This window comes from Serinus canaria, chromosome 7 (genome assembly GCF_022539315.1).
Source record: "Serinus canaria isolate serCan28SL12 chromosome 7, serCan2020, whole genome shotgun sequence".
Taxonomy (NCBI): domain Eukaryota; kingdom Metazoa; phylum Chordata; class Aves; order Passeriformes; family Fringillidae; genus Serinus; species Serinus canaria.
The window spans coordinates 3,936,103-3,954,152 of NC_066321.1; the positions used below are offsets into that span (position 1 = coordinate 3,936,103).

General features: G+C 39.5%; 1 protein-coding gene across 1 annotated transcript in view; it reads right to left on the reverse strand.

The window, feature by feature from the left end:
• ARHGAP15 (Rho GTPase activating protein 15) overlaps positions 1-18,050 on the reverse strand; it is a 320,557-nt gene that overhangs the window by 151,993 nt on the left and 150,514 nt on the right. The window contains exons 7-8 of the mRNA XM_009087780.4: positions 5,456-5,554; positions 3,456-3,582 (exon numbers count right to left, since the gene is read on the reverse strand). Of these exons, the coding sequence (XP_009086028.1) occupies positions 3,456-3,582; positions 5,456-5,554 (226 nt within the window). The remainder of the gene's footprint in view (positions 1-3,455; positions 3,583-5,455; positions 5,555-18,050) is intronic.

Below are 18,050 nucleotides of genomic sequence, written 5' to 3' on the forward strand. Positions count from 1 at the left end.
AGAATGTGATGAACTGAGTAAATGTGACGCCATAAGGAAATGATGGAGAACAGGTTGGAAATATAGTGCTTTGGGAATGGATTGCATTATCAAGCTTGTGATTGTGCATTTTGACAAGAGCAGCCCTCAGATTGATACGGTAGCCAAAGGGCACTCTTCCTGCTGCAGAGCTGTTTGTTTCTATCCTGGAGAGGGGGAGCAGGAGGGGAATTGATCCCCTCCGACAATCAATAGCAACTCCAGCCCAGGCTCCTCCACAAGAGGTCACTCCTGGGGGACAGAATTCCCAGATGATGGCTACAAATGGCCCAGAGGACACAAACCATGGGATGGGTGCACAGGCAGGAAAAGAAGGGCAGAGCCTAGCTGAGAGCATCCACTTGGTTTCACTGCCCAAAACAAGAGCTGTCCTGACACACAGTAAAGCCCCTTGGGGTTTGGAGAGAAGAACAATTTCTGGGAACCTTGAGGTGCACAGATGTTTTCCCTATGTCCCAGATCCTTTCCCTACTTCCCATACACCACATCAGCATCTCTACTTGAAGAATAAACCAGGTGCCTGGATCCCTGGGATTTAAAATTAACATAGCAGAACACCTACCAGTGAACCAAGTTAAAATTGGCACTAATTAGGAGGGGTTTTTGGCAATCTTACAAAAAAAAAAAAAAAAAACCCTGTGATCTGAATGATAACTAAATTACTTGGAAATTATGAAGTTTGACACTAATTTTTAAAATTATTTGTTTAGAACAACACTTTGCACTGAAAGAAATGGTGCTGCAAGGTAATTTTCTTGCAAAAAATGTGCCCTTCTTCCAATGGAGGAGGCTGCTGGGGTGAAAACCGTGTTTTTTCTGACCAGCATCAGCTCCAGAAATTATATCAGTGAAATAGCTGACATCATAAAATAAAAAGTCATCTCTTTCCATGTATTTGAGAACAAGATCACAGTTTTACATATTTTGGTAACACTCCCCAAGGCCATTCTTGGTTTCTTCATAGCTCAAGAAAACTTCAATTAGAACATGAGTTGAAACCAAACTGGATGAGAAGCCACTGAAAAGCTGCATGACCAAGAGAACAGCCACTCTCTGAACTTTGGAAATTGAGCCTGGCAGTTTGAGCCCAATTTTCAATGAAAGCAGTGTCTACAGCTCAAAAAGCATAACAGAGAATTACCATTTGTCCTTGTAGTGCAAGCAGAAGCAATTAGGATTAGACATAAAAACCAAATTCCTGCTACTAAATCTCTAGGGACAGTCTCCCCAGTTTTAAATTAAAGAGTAAATTACTGAAATGCTTTGGTACCTGTCCTTTATATACTTGTACTGCTGAAAATTAAAAAAAAAAAAAAAAATAGCAGCAATGATGCAGCAGTATCAAGGATATTTTTGCAACCCCTACAATGTAGATAAGGTAAATACAAATGAATCTGAGCTGTCTGAATATTTCATTAAAGGTTATCAAAGCGGGAGGGGGTGGGCTGCTAAAACATCAGTTGCTCATCTTCTTTGTTAAACTGGAGGAGTTCTAAGGCATCATTAAAAAATCTCCTTTGTTTGGATTTGGCACTGGCAATAGTCAATAACGTAAAAGCGCTATAAAATTATAAAATCGTTAAACTTTGCAAGAACTTTATAAATACACTTGCAGATATTGCACATATCTTTGTGCTCTGCAGTCAAACTGGACAATGAAACGACCACCTGTTAACTGCTAACAATGTGTCATTACCAGTTCTCATGCCTTTTTAAAGCAATTTTGGCTCTAGCTGCCGATAATTCTGGCTACGATACTTGTGTGAACATTAAGGGCACAGAAAGCCAAAGGCAGAAAACTGACAATACAGTTTGTGCTTAGACTACTAATAAGTAAGTGAATAATATGATTTTTCTAATTCCACATAATTGCTTGATCTCAAGGGGCCAAAAAAAAAAAAAAGTTCTGAATACATATTTTAGAAGCAATCCAATCTACGGTATTTAAATGCAAGCTTCGATTCAGTGAGATTTCACAGCAGATATTTTCACATTTTTTTAATAGTTTAAATAGCCTTTAACAAAACGGAGGTTATTCAGTATTCTCTAAGGTTTGAAAAGAAACATAGACTAAGTCTCTGTCACTGCTCATAGTCACTTTTTCTGTTTTGTCTGACAAATTATCATTTAAAGATATGTGAGAAGTCTAAATAAATAAATAAAAATTCCCTGAGTGCTGAGACAGTTTATGGGCATTTTGCTATTAGCTACAATAAGAGCAGAATCAGACCCTCAGAACTCACTGTGTTCTCAGTCTTATTTTTCTTCCTCTGAGAAATGCAACGTAACACCCACTGCAAAGATATTGGGACAATTTTTCACAAGCCACGTTCAGGCTACTTTATATTTTATAACACAAAGAAAAAAAAAAAAAACCAAAAAACAAAACAAACCACAAAACCTTTAAAAAAAAGAAACATCTTCAAGATAATAAGAAAACAAACCCCAAAATCCTGTGGTCTGCAAAAAGAGACTATTTAATGAGTCTCTATTTGTGTGTACGCGCACGCATGTGTGCATATATTTATGATTGTGTGGATAATTATCATTAAAAATAGCTATGTTGGGTCTTTCTAACACAGCCCTTTTCTTAACATCTCAGGCTTTGATCCTGCACTGAAATGCATGCAGGCAAATTCCTACAGAGCCCTTTGGTACCTAAAGGCACCTCGAACCAGCCTGCCAGTCTGGGGCTGTCACGGCGAGCAGGATGCGGATCTCCCGCCAAACAAAGGACGAAAACAAAAATTCAGGGGAGAGGCTGAAGTTAAAGAAATGTTGGGTGAGGGATTCAGGGTCAGCACCAGCTCCTGCTGCCCACGATCTCACGAGCATCTAGGCACAAACTGGGAGAGTCTTTTCATAGGAGTGAAGCACAGCCCTGTTAGTTTTAGATCACTTTCTTTTCTAATCACACTGACAAACAAATCAACGCCAAACCCTGGAATTTATTTTCTATAAAATTATAGATACATCACTGATTGTTGGCTGCAAAGGATATGTCAATTCCTTCAGCAATTCAGTGTATAAATACACAACAGACAAAATTACTCTGGCAATTTGAGGTATTTTACCAAAATGGAAATAAAGCAACTGCAACAGACCATTAACGTAGGGCTCATGTTGCTTATTTTAAAAAATAAATGGCTTAAATAAATGTCTTTGCTCCTAAACAAATTTATTTTGCTTAGGAGAGAGTGTCACCCTTTAAAAGTGTGGAGCTAGTAACTGTCTTTACTTAAATGCAAGTTATGTATATCAGTGCAGAACATATTCAGCTTGAAAATTCTCAGTGATCTTCCTTACATTCTGTATGTAATAAAAATTATCTTGTCCTGTAATGGCATAGTTATTTAAAAAGGAAAGGGAAAAAAAAGAAAAATAAAAGAAAAATGAGGAAAGAAAAAAAACCTTACTTAAAGATTTTCTGTGTTCAGGCTTTGGCTCTTTGGATTCAGTGTCTAAGTTATTCAGTAATTCGATGCTGGAGGATCTTCTGAGTTTGAACTCCAAATTTCTCGATGTAATTCTCTGTTCTTTTGGCTGGGAAAAGAATATATATATATGTATATACATATGTGTATGCTTTTAATAAAATTATTATTTGTAAGAATGAAGCAAGAGATTCCAGAATGCCAGTACAGAAGCTAACAGACACACACAGAGCGAGTGTGCAGGGAGTATATAATTTAAGGAAAGTGTAATGCAGAATTTGTCATATGGCAAAGCTTTTATGGCCCTGACAGACTGATCCTAATTTCTGAGATAAATTCCCATTTAAGTGAGGAAAACAAAAGGCCTGCTTCTTTAGGCTTTGGGGACCAAAATTATTTCCACATTGCAGGCTACTTTCAAATGCTGGCAAAGAGGAAGAGTGTTTAAATTGCTTTTCTGTTTTAGATAGTTACAGTAAATATTCTTGCAAACACAATTACTTCAAACATCATTGCAAATTTGGGGTTGAATTCTGCTGGTTTAAGCTTAAGAAGTAGTCGGGGGGCTTTTCTCTTATTCTAATTTACTGGCAGACAAAGTGAAAATGAGCAGGGAAAAGAAGCAAAAAAAGAAAAAAAAAAGAACGAAAAAAAGGCGAAGCTGTTTCGGCTGAAGCCACATCTCTTCCCGTGGCATTTGGTCAGGTGAGACTCAGCCATCCCAAGAGGCTGGAAAGCTGCCAGGCTCTTCACACTGGTTCAGAGTTTCAGGAGTGAAAAAGCTGGCAGGGATGGGGTGGCCAGGAGTGGTGTGTGGGGACATCCTGTCCTGCGCACTCGGACCTTGGCCAGCACCAGCCAACCAGGGGCCACTTGTGCCCCACCAGCTGCTGCTGCTGTGGCTCTCTGCACGCTCAGGGCTGCTGCTGCCACAACGTTACTCCAGCTACACTAAAAAAAATACATATATATATATATATAATCAGGTTTATTAGATGCTTAGTTGAATAATATGCCAAAAAATCTTTAATTTTTTTTCCCGAGTCTCCATGGAAAACTCCACCCCAAAATCTTTAGTTGGATATCAATATCCTCACACACCCAATGAAATGCACAATATGAAGACATACATCATCAGATCAAACTTTCCTTGGCTGATTATAGCCTCAGGGTAATAGAATGTTTGTAGCTCTTTAAGGAAACAGTAGCTGTGTTCAAATTAACCCTTTCAAAGAGGCTGCAGATTCCACTGCACTGGAACCTCTGAAAAATACAAGAAATGGGGATATTTTTCTCTCAACAGATTCTGCAGTGAACAAGGAAAGTCAGAGCCCTCAAAAAAACAAAAAAAAAAAAAAAGAAAGAAAATGTTCTTGGATCAGGCAGTGATAGGAGGAAGATGTTTGGAATTTGTACTGAGAGTGGCAAAAAAGAAAGAAAAAGCTACAGCTGAAGCTGGTTTGGTAATTAAAAACTGTTTTAATAAAATGCAACCCTGCTTACTTCTAGTAGAAAACCCCCAGCCTTCCTGGGAGAATACCAGCAATCAGTTACAAAGGAATATTATTTGCTAGCGTTATTCTTGTGAATAAGTAATACAAAAATTCATAAAAGGCTCAAATGTATTAATAGTTCTATTGAAGATTATATACTGTAGGCTGCATAAACAGAAAATGCAAAAATTCATTAGTTATTAAGTGCTTGTGTGCTTTTACAACCCTCAGCAAGCCAGCGTCCTTGTTATTTCAGAGAAATAAATGTAGCGTTCCGTTTCGAGGCAAGAATCAAATGACATTTTTGTGCAACAACCTTGTTTATCTGACATTTTTTTGTAGATTTGCATACGTTTTTTTACATCCTTCAGAGAAAAGGAAAGTCTAGCTAGCTGCTGACTGCCTAAAACCTGCAGAGATGCCTGAGCAAATGAAGTTGAAATTGCTACATCTTAATTAATAAAGGTAACAGCCAAAACAAATACATACCAATCTGTCAATTGCATTTTTGATAGCGTGGAACCAATCCAATATGAGAAAGTCAATATCCGACTGGAAGAGGAACTCATTTCCTGACACTGTGGTGATCTGGGGAGGGCATGGGCACACACAGGTAAGTAAAGCACACACCAGCCAGATGATTTCCCTCTATTTTCCCTCCCATTCCCCCCAAAATCTTGCTCTTTTTTGCTGAGATTTTTCTGCTGGAGTGCCGAGTTACCGAGGAGTTCTGAACCTCTGTCTGAAAACTGTTTTGAATATGTCAAAACAAACGAGATATTGTCTCAGCAATGCAACCACAGAACACAAATAGTGCAGAAATAACGGGTCTGTGACAAAAGTTAAGAAAAGCCAGGAAACTCGGTGTAACGAGACACAGTTCAAGGGAAATCAAAGCACCCTGAAAAGAGCTGAATGCATCAGGAAAATTATTTCCTGCTATTTGCAGTTTCCATTTCTATTTTAATAATATTGGGTTTTGTGTCTGGTACCTCCGTTCTTGAATTTGCACATTTATTATTTACCTGTGATTCCCCACTTCCAAACATTTTGGTAAAATTGATAATGTCACTCTTTCACATTAAAAAAAGAAATTATCATCAAAGATGGCTGCAGCAGAGTAATTAGGAGCCCATTTATCATGAAAAAAAAAATCCCCAGTTTGTCTGAATAGAAGTCGATTTACATTTTTGACCCACTCACTGGGAATATTTATCAAAAGAATATTCAATCCCCTGATAATGCTGTTTCACTGCCTAACCTAATATTTGGTGGAAATATGTATGTATATGCTGTTGGTCTGAACTTCTGTAAACCACTGGCATAAAAATGATACATAATCTTCTATTTTACCCACACACACACAAACACACACACACACATATATATATATATATATATATACATATATATATATATATTTCACCAGAGGAAATCTCCAGTTATTTCACACAACAGGTTGAAGCAACCATTTCACAGATGGCAAAACTGAGGCCCAGAGCTGTGCAGTGCTTTGTCCCAGGATTATTCCACAGATTCCTGTTCCATGGTCATGGAGCCTCATCTGGGCACACCATCTTTCTTTGTTTGCAGACAAGTCAACCAGGGGCTACATCACCAGCACTTTTGGAATGGGCAGGAGCTCATTCTGCCCATGCTCCAAGACAGCTCAGCTCCTGCCAGCTCTGAAACCAAAGTTTTATTCTTATTTTGCTGCTGCTAAAAGCTGCTTGTGCAAAATTTGGTGGTATCCACATGTGGAAATGGAGCATTTGGGTCTCGGTGTGTTGGGGATGCAGGTTTAGTCTGAGTGTTGGAATGTTCACTGGAACATGGGTTATTTAGCCCCAAATAGGGATTTCATCCTGACCAACTCTGGGAAAAAGCAAAGCTGTTATGACCTGGCACAGTTTGTTTATGTAAATACATTGACCTGAAGTGCTACTGTTTCCCTGCATCTCCCCCATGTCAAGAGTTTTTTACTGAAGCTGAAATGAAACAGCAGATCCTCACCAGCCTGGGTACTCCCAGCATCTTCCTTAAAACTGAAATAATACCAGGAAAAAGAAAACCCAAACCAAAAAACAACAGCCTAATGTCACATTAATTGTCCTATAACCCTCCCTTTATTGAGGAAATGCCTGCAAGGAAGGTTTCCAAAGTCATCAGCATTAAGGAAAATCCCGTCAGCGCAGCTTCAGCGGAGACATCCTGTGGGAGTGCTGCTGAGAATGTGGGAACGCTCCCCTGGTGTGGGCTCGGGGCTGCAGATGTTCACCCCATCCCCTCTGCACCCATCAGAGGCCAACTCCAGCCACCCCACTGCTCCCCGAGCACCAGGGAGAGTTATTTACTGGGGAAATCTCAATTCCCTCATTGGTCCAGGGCCATAACATTCATCACCACTTGCACACTCACCCCTCCCTTCTTCACCAAAAGGAAATAAAAAAGTCCAAATGCAGCTTAAGGTGAGCAGCAGCAAGAGCTGACCCCCATTTGGGTTCAAAATGTTTGATATGATGTCACAATTTATTAATGTATACATGCAGATATGAATTAGACTAAACACAGGCAACAATTCAATCTAATGCCTCCCTCCCAGTATAAACAAATCATTATTAAAATTATAAAATGGAATAACATTTTCAAAGTAAGAGCAACATATGTAATTAGATTTACTGTATTTTGAAGGCTTAAAAAGGACACAACATAGTTCAGCCTTCCGTTCAGTAAATTCAGGCTTTATTAAAATACAAGAATTCAGCACTGCATAAATATTTGCACTGTATGATATGCAAAAGAGATACTCCATTGCTAACAAGACCAAAGCAAAATACATGTTGAAAGTTTCTTTGTCTTGAATGTGTTATTTTGATAATCATATATTATCAGTGTTTTATGAGCAAATCTGTAAAAACAGATCATAGAATGGAGGGAAGAGAATTCATTTAAAATATACTTTCTGTAAGATATAGTTCAAGTCCTTTTCTTTCTTTCCTCAGACTAATCTTCAGAGTAACAAGACAGTTTCAAGAAGACTGCTACTGCTCTCTACAGTTTAAATGCATCCACTCCTTAATTACAGTCAGTAATTGACTTTGTTCTTCTCCATTCCAGTCATTCACAGGCAAGCAGTTCCAAAGGCTTTGGCTGGTAAATCCCATTTAATGTGCAGGTTTTCTATCCCACTTTTATATATTACCTCCTTAGGATTTCTGATAAATTACTCTTGGAAAGGATTGCTAAACCATATTTGCACTTTGAACAATCAAATTTTCAACACCCTTGGGAAAAGACATCAGTAAAGAATGCTGGTTTTGACTAAACCTTGTGATTGAACAATTTATGATCACAGCCCTAAATGATGTATAACTAACAACAAGCAGAAATTGTTCAATATTAAGGCCTGTTAACACACCATCCCTGTTTCAGGCACTGCTGAAATAAACAGAGGGGCCAGGGAAACAAATGAAAGACAAATCTGGGGGGAAAAAAAAGAAGAAAATTAAGTGCTCTATCCAGAGCTGCCAGACTCCATTGTGCCAGGTACTTCACTTATTTAAATACCTCCTGAAATCCTCTCTCTGTGCCATCATTTTTGCAAAGGCTACAGTCTAGAATTAGCACTACCTTACCAGGCAGAATGCTGCTGCTGCTGTCAGCAGGATTGACAACTGGCATTAACCCTCTGGTTTGCCATGTCCTTCAGGATGGGGACAGGAGACCCAGGGTGCCTGAATTCCCTCTTTCTCTCTACAGCACCAAGGGAAAAAAATGACTTCAAAGCCTGAATCAACTCACATGGCAGTTTTGCAGCGAGCTGTAGCACAGCCCTGCTGCTAAGCATTGATCCTCAGAAAATATTGGCTCACCACAGGTAAATGTGTGCTAAATTCAATGCACTGCTGGGCTGCCAGAACTGTGTGGGAAGTGGGGAGGGAGGCAGGTGTGAAACACTTCCTGATATTCTATTTGTGGCTTATTAAGGGTTTCTCTTGTCACCTTATAGAGCTGCAAATGGAGGGTTCAGCTTCTTTTGAGTGTCACCATAATGATGCACCAAGGTGGTGTTCAACAAGATCCTATGTTATTAAACAGAAATGCTCCCTTTTAACTCCACAAAACACAGGACACTGTGTCTAATTAATGCCATTGCCATTTTTTAATATAGAAATATACCTTGCAGGCTACCCAGGATCAGTGGATTTAAAAAATTTTACAAATTATGTATTTTTCCTGTGCTAGGTTATGCTCTGGGATATAGTGCTGTGCCAGGACTTCCAAACCCTTAGAGATCACCCTTCAGAGCTTGTTTCACAGACTTTCCTTTTATACTATATCCATGCCAAAGGAAAACTGGAGGTAAAAGAGCCGTGGAAGATCAGGGTCTTCTGTCCATGGTTTTCCTGCAAAGTTGGGTCTGGGGACTATGGCACCACTGTGAGAAACATCTCATTCCTGGTATCCCCCTAGTTCTTTACCAGCATACACTTCTACAGATGTTCTTGCATTTGTTTTAGCTGCAGAACAGGGATGGAGGCAATTTCAGCCATCCTACTGATAGACACTCTACGGAGATATGGGAAAGGGTGATAAACTCACACAGCAAGACAAAAATCCGAACCCGTCTTATGGATTCACCCACTTCAAAGTGTACTTATGCACCTCTGGTGGCCACAACTATTATTTGCAGTGATTAACTATTTTTAGACAATGCCAAGAACAAACTTTAATACAGGAAGTGATGAATTCTGGGGGGAAGGAGAAACGCAGCAAAAATTTCAGTGTGTACTGCACAACAAGGAAAAAGGGAGTAGAGTGAGCAGCCAAGGAAGTGTATGGCTCATGTATAGCTCAAGTATGAACACCAAAAATCCATGTCAGAGTTCTTAATTCAGCCAAATACTGAAACAAGCCAATGTTCAACTCCCCCTGAAACTGGGACATCCAGAAAAATTGCTGGACTATCGAGGTGAGGCTTCATATAACCGACTCCAATGGTTCAGTGTTGGATTATTGGATGCTTTTGGACCGTGGAAACTTCAGCAGTTGCTAATCCAGTGCAAGATTCAGTGCAGAAAACAGAAATTTTTATGCCACCTGGGACTCACACAGCTTGTGGTGAACACTAAGTGATTTAAACTTGGATTGACAGATACCTCTGCGTGCAGAAATTCAATAAAATGTGTTCCTCTTGTTGCACTGTGCATTGGGATTGCTGCCCTTGATATGTGTAGGAAAAAAAGGAAATGTGAGTTGCTGGAGCATTTCTAGCTCCAAAGTTAACACTCTTCCCCCTTCCCACTGCTCCCTTCGTCTCACCTTGCTCACTCACAGAGTGGTGGGTTTTTTTCTGATCATGTTAATCAACCTGATTCCCCATAATGAAGAGAAATCTGGATTTCTCTCTCTTTTTTCCTGAGAGATTTTTCAGAATGGGATTTATACATTCAACACAGGACACCCCATTTGCCATCTGCAGGGCAGCCTCCAGGGCCGAGCCAGGAAAGTTGTGAAAAAAGTCAAGAAGAAAGGAAAAAACATAAAAGAAATTAAAAAAAGGATATTGGGAATTTTCTGTCTCTAAATATTCATTTTTAAAAAATCATCACAATATACTAAAACTTGAGACTAAATACACAAACCTTGGACACTCCTGTGTCCACACCCCCAGTAAAAGTATAATTAATTAAAGTTGGGAGACACTATGCTCCTTAGTGGTTTAATTAGCTGGATTTCAATTAAACTGGGACAGACCCATGCAAGTTTCTAAAAACACATCAGAAGTCTAACTGCATTTCTGGAAGTTGATCTTAAATTCTTTCTCACAGATAATCCAGTCTCTTGGCCATGTTTATGATGAATGAGTAAGCAGCCGAGAGGATAAATAAAATATCTCTCTGTGCCGTACCATAGTGAGCAGAGTCTAACATTAAAAAATGGCTGCAAAAGAAAACAAAAGGCTCAGTCTTGAGCTGTGTTATATTCCTACAGCATCACGTATCCATTCCATGAGCCAGCCTATCAAACAGAGGTAGCCATGGTTATGCTGATAGTTAAATTACTTAAAGGACTCTAAGATGTTTATGACTACCAAAGAAATTTCATTATCAAGCAGATTGTCTGTCTCATGCTACAGTCTGGCTTCACCCATCTCGCAGTCCTTTGGATGTCGAGCAGAGTTAACATTGAAGTGATGGGGAAATATCAGCTTGAGAGAAAAGGTCTTCAACCAATCTTTCAAAAAAAATGATATTTGCTAAAAAATTTGGTGAGAAAGTATCTGCCTTGTGTTCCCAATGTTGCTAGATGTTAAGTAAATATATGCTGATTGCAAAAAAGTTGCTTTGGCAACTCTCTTATTAAAATGCATTTGTAACCCCCATCTGTCATGAAAGTTTTGAAAAGTTTGTTTACTTTGGAGAGCCGCCTTATCCAGGGTTACCCCGGCATACAATGATAGCAGTCTTCAGAAGTTGTGTGAGGAACAAGCCACTAGGGATCCATTTTTGTTTTAATTGGCACACACAAACACTTTTCTGGTCTGTCAAAAAGATCAAGCTAATATGCATGGCGGGTGTTATATTCTCAGCTTTTGGGAGCAGTAAAGCTCCCTTTATTTAAGTAATTTAAATGATAGACTGCAAAAACTTTGCAAGTCAGAAAAATGTTTTATACTTTCTTTGGGAATATTTGTTTTAGGCAACAGAAAATGTTCTACATATCTAAAGATGTTGAACCTTATGTTTTAATTACCCTGTTTTTTCCTGATTCTGTAAAAATGACTGTGAAAACCAAGGTTTGCAAAGAGGCAACAAACAGATCCTGTGTTTTCACAACTTCTGCAATATTACAACTTGTGAGACTGAGTACTGCCAGATGTTTATAGGTTATGTCCTCAGCTGTGTTGCCTTGTGGTGTGACTGCTTTGCACATCCACTCTCTGGGAACCTTTGTGGGGTCATCATATCAATGCAACCTCCTCACATACAATGAGTTGCTTCTTAGTGAAAATAAACTGAGTCTGGCATTATGCACACCAGTGCCTCCAAAATAGATTGAGCTGTCTCAGATTTGGGGGTGAAACTTACAAGAAACAAAAAAATTTTAAAATCAAACTATATTGTACTAGTGGAGATGCAATATTTTTTCCATGATAAATTCCTGGGATTGAATCCTTCTACATAATTTGGCAATAAAATAATGAACTCTGTGATGGTTGAGAAGGAGAAATTTTTGAACCTATAATTTCCCTTCTATGCCACAAACTCATAGGACATGCGAGTTTCTCTTGAAAACAATTAATACTAACTAGGTGAGAATCTTCTCTCTGCATTATGAGATAAAATTTTTTCCTTTCCTTCCTGGCCGTGACAAATCTCAGATGCAGAAGAACTGATTTTTATCACTTGTGAGGGAAATATTGAACCAAGAAGAGGTCACAATTGAAGCTCATTAGACCCTGAGAGACCAAAACTCCTCCTTGGATTGGAAGTGGAACTTGAGCTGGAGGTCCAAGAGCTTCTCTGGAGGGAAAGAAAAGTCCAGGGGTACTGGAAGCTGTCACTGATTTCAAGGAACAACTCATCTTTCTCCTTTCTCCACCCACCAGTCCAGGTCTGGCTTTTTGCTGCCTTGGAGGAGTGTGAGAAGAAAGCACATGATGTTTGAGCAAAGGGAAAGGTAAGAAAGAGCAAACAATCTCTGCTAAACATCCCAGGGAACATCTTGGGAAGTATTTCCTGCTGATCCGCTACACTGGTAATATGTCCTGTGAGAGACAGTTGGAACACAGGTATCAGCCTCTGAGAAACAGGGGTTTCCTTCAGAGGATAAAGAGCAGAAAGGGAAATGTGAGACAGGCAGCAGATGACCCTCCTGGATGTCAGCCACTTGTGTGCAGCCTGCCGTGTCCCCCCTGCCCGTGCTGCCCTCTGCTCCAGCCCCACGGACGCGCTGCCCTGGCCACGGAGCAGGAGGGATGCAATTCTGACAGCCTTTCAGCCAAAGCCAGAGGAGATGGGAGTCACCAGGCTGGGGAAGCAAGAACTAAATACCCCCACAACTGGTAAAGGCAAGAGATAATAATTAAGACACAATTCAGTCGTGTCTGTGCATAGTGGGAAGTCAGGGAATAGACAATTGCACATTTTGTCCACGGGTGAAGACTGAAGGCAGTGCATGAATACCTACTGCAAGCTCCTTTTCTCCTTGGGGTAATATTTTACTGTTATTGCCTTTGCAATCTGAAGCCATACATTACACAGCCACACACAGAGATATTGGCAATGGTTTCTCAGAGAAGTCCTGTCTTTCTTAGCTTTACCAGCTGGACAATACCTAGTGATGAATGGTTCTCCTGTCCAATTTTATATGCATGTTATAACACTTTATGATGTATGTGAGTGAGACTCAACGTGATAAGTCCTTGTAACAAACAAAAAATATCAAAGGGAGAATGAATGCTTTGCTTTCAGTGCAGGCAAAGATATATATTTAATATATATATGTGCTGGGTGTAAAGATCTCATTTTGTTGACTCTTATTTTAGCCAAAAATTTATTCATCAGCAGCAGAGCATTTCACAGCTACGTTATTTGCAAGAAGAAGCCAGTACTGGCTCTTAGTATTTCATTTACTGGCACATATCTCCTATTAATGAATGCTGAGATTGCACAATAAGGAAAAAGAGATGTTGCTATAGGTGTCTTTATACTTACAGTAACGTATTTGGCTGTGATTATAAGTGTTTGTAAAACTTTCAAGAATCGTTCCTTGTCTACTTACACTAATGAGAACACCTGGTAGGTTTAGAGCTGCACAGGCTTATTTGCATTGAATTCAGGTTTTTGCATACTGTACATCACTTTTTGAAACAATTAGATGTTTACAGAGAAATATAGCCAACAGAAGAACAGCAGCTTGAATGCCCTCCAGCCCAAGTCAGCGCTAATCCTGGTTTGTGTGAAAAGCAGAAACCTGCTGAATTATAATACCGACACAAATTCAGTGAGCAGTGAACAAAAGTGTACCTGCAAATCCTCTGATAGCAGATGTTTCTTGTGGGGATTGCTACCTGCTGTTGAATAAAGCATCTCTTAGAGATGAAACAGCACTACTGAATGGGATTTTCACTGTTTAGTTACCATTTTATTTTCATTCTGATAGTTTCTTTTCCCTCTTTCTTTTTTTTTTTTTCCCCTTTATTTTCCTGGTGAGTCAGAACCCATGTACTGAACATGCAGAACATGCGGTCATTCTCCAAAATAGCTGCATATGTAATTTTACTAACTGGCCAAAAGCCACTACAGAAACACAAGATTCCTCCTACTGCTCAAGATCCAAGACACTGTCTCTCCAGGAGATGGTTTTGTGGCCTGGGGCAAGAACAGGAGGTTCCTTTCTACAGAAACAGGTTTGCTGAAGGGTAAGTGCAATACCCTGCTGTGCCAGGGCCACCCCAGCTATTGTTTTATAACAAAGTACAACATCAAAGTTGGCCCATGATCTGTACATACACTCCACCAGCTGTGTCAAGTTCCTGAGTGGGGAAGGCAGGAAAATAGACTGGTCATTATCTCCCCTTGCAAGCAGGGAGCAAACCACACAGAACACCTTAGGTTTGCCTCTTTCCATCTTTACTTGTACGTAACTATCAGGAAAAGCTCAGCAGGATGAAAAATGTTTTGAGTAAGGCGATTGCATCCATTTCAGAAAACAAACAATTCCAACTACAGCAACTGGAAAGATTTCTATTTTAATAAGTTAATTAGTTCTTTAATAAAAATGATGCTGATGAGATTTAGGACAAAGATGGATGAATTTTGTAACCTAACTAAATTTTAGTTTTTGATGACTCACAACCTAGTTAGAAAGATTTTATGGGTAACTAGCTAGAAAGATTTTATGGGTAACTAGTTAGAAAGCTTTTATGGGTAATACTAGTCTTTACTGAGTACAGGAAAATATGGGCATTTCAAAACACAAAACCCTTGAATGGTCTGGGTTTGAAGGGAAATTAGAATCACTCTGTTCCAAACCCCTGCTATGAGCAGGGACACCTTCCACTAGAGCAGGTTGCTCAGAGCTCCATCCAGCCTGGCCTTGAACACTTCCAGGGATGGGGTATCAATGGAGTTCCCAAAAGATCAGAAGACTATGAACCCTCTCTGACCCAGTTCTGATATTTATTTCATCTGGAAATGATGTTATATTAAGTAATAAGCAGTATCACAATACAGATTTTATGGAGACAATTTATTTCAAAGCATAATATCACCTAACTTTTGAAATTAGAAATTATTGTATTCTGGAAAAAAAAAATAGGTCTTTTTATGTCTCCAAATCATTGTGATAGCTTCAGACCAGTTTTCAAGTGTTGGAGGATCCTTGGATTTTTTATTTAGACATTCTGGGACTGCACTGACAGCACTGGAACTGGACTGGCCTTTAAATTTATCAGCTGCTCTACGTGGTACTGCAGTAACGACAGCAGGTTACTCAAAATGTTATTGAAAAATATCACATAACCAAAATATTTAATATCCCTTCACAATAGGTGTCTAAGGGGAGCTTTTCTAGGAAGGGGGAATATAGGTCAGAACTCAGGGAATTTCCTTCAATAACTGATTTTGGTCAGCCAGAGGTCATTGGGTGAAAAACTACAGAAACATTTGACTACGTAGCTCACCAGCAAGTCAACCTACTTGGATCAATTCTGTAATTTAAAAACTTACTGGGAAATTAGGAAAAAACCACAAGAATCACATACCTTCTCTCTAGGTCTGAGTTTCTGGTGAGCATATACCAAACACCAAATATTAAAGGCAAAAAAATTATTTTAAATAAACAGTTTTTGCAAGTATGGGACTTTTTAACTATGTAGGCATTTCTCATGTATTAGAACATGATTTACACTTTGACATCTGTCAGTCAAGCTTCTGGCTATCACACTGGACAATCTGGAGGGGCACATCACAATGTGATGTGGCATGCAGAAAATCTGAAAACCTCCACTTTTCCAAAATAAAAAATCCACCTCCTAGTTTTAAATAGAGAGAATGATTGCAAAATATTTGGCCATCAAGACTGTAAAGATTGAGGCTTGGTAATCAATAACGTTTGTGGTTGAATTACCCACTGATAACAAGTAATTTCCTGCTATCCTTGAGGGGAATTGGGAAGTGGATTTGGGGAATTTGGCAGACTCTCTCTCTTTTCTAAATCTGCTGTGTCTGAAAGCCTGATATTCTTTTCTCTTGCAAGCTTTGGGATGGTGCAGTACAGGAGAATGCAGGTTTGGGGTGACAGCTCATTCAGGAAATTTGGGGTCTAACATAAGGGAAGCTAAAAAACCACAAAATTGTCAAGGCCAGGAATGGCTATGAATTTGGGGTTCAGCTCCTCTGTGCCACAATCATAAGGCCATATTTATCTGAATCCCTTCAACATCACTATTTTTACTCCATGTCTTGTTATTAATAAATACAGTACACGTGACAAGGAAATGGAGTGGTTTAAAACACATCATGGCCCCCTTGTCCAAAGGTGTCACCTTTGCACATCAATTCGAGCACTGTGGACGGTGTACCAAGAGACTCGTGGTCATCCAGCAACTCAAACTGCAGGGCCATAACCAGGGCATCTCCCCACAGGCTCTGACCCACGTGTTCCTTGCCCTCCTCACCAAGTTGTCAGAAATTCTGGGTGCATTACCACTCTCCCCAAACTCAGCATCACACGACAACTCGAGAGCAACGTCCAGCCACTAACGTGGACATTAAACTGTGAGGCAAAAGACAAAGTCTTAAGGAAACTGGAATTTAAGACCTGAGTTTCTACAAGTGTTGTGTTCCCCTGTCTTATAAGCCATGACCTAACCCTTGCACTGTTCTGCTGCCACTAAGATAATTAAGAATGCTATCGGATTCTTGGTTCTGAGAAAGGAAACCCATAAGCTACTTCCCAGAGATTTGGGGTCCTTACTCATTAAACCAGAGCTGGGAAAGCTGACTCTGTTACTCATGTCTATGAGCAGAGACATGTAAGTGAGTTTGAACTATAAACAGAACCAATTACATTAACATTTCCCAACGCTTTCAAGAATCCGACTTGAAGCTTTTATTTCTTTCGCGAAAACCATGATCCGCTATGCTAATAAGTCTAAAAATTGATTAAAAGAAAAACATTCAAAGCAGAACCTGGCAGTAGAGCTTCTTATGTGTTTCCCTTTCATCTGCTGGAACACAGTAGCCCTGATTCAGCAAGGTACTTCATTAAGCAATAGGCAACGTGCAGAATCTGAGTGCTTGAGCTGTTTGCAGTCACAAGAGTGAAATGAGCAAATCAGCCCGAGCAAAAAATAGCAGAAAAGTTATATTTATTCACAGAGTGAATATTTCAGGGAACAAAAGATATGTTAGTGACAGTCAGTAAGAGCTGCATGTAAATTAACAGCAGAACCACAAGCAACAAAGTTAGCTGTCATTTGTAAGGGTAACAGCAAAGGAAAGCTGCACCTTCCAGCCCAACTGAGAGGAGACAATACCTCATCAAGGAATTAGAGGGGAGAAAAAACAAAAAAAAATTACAAAAAATCCTCACCAACTATTGGTTCCTTCATTATTAGCAGCAAACCCACACTAGTAACCTTATACCCCTAAAGGAGAACACGGTACCAGGAAAGAAATGTGATTTTTTTTTTTTTTTCAACTTGGCTATATTAGTAAAAACACAGCCAGATTACCTTGAAAATAATGAGGGAAAAATAATAACTTGGTAAGAAATTGTACCTAGCTTTCAGCTAAACCCATACTGCCAACAATCCCCACAACTCACTCTTTTCTTTCTGAGAACAGATGAACTGATTCTCTATCACAGCCAAGCTCATAATGTCTGAGATTAACTAGAAGTCACTCACTTAGAGAATGACCTTACGAAGAATTAAGCCATAAATTAGATACTGCCAGAACTTGAGAAATAAAAGAAGAAAAAATTGCTGAGAGTTTTTAGGTGTTGAGAAATTCAATTATACCGTTTCATCTCTTATTGAAATGCAAACCCACAGGCTGAAAGCACAGAAACA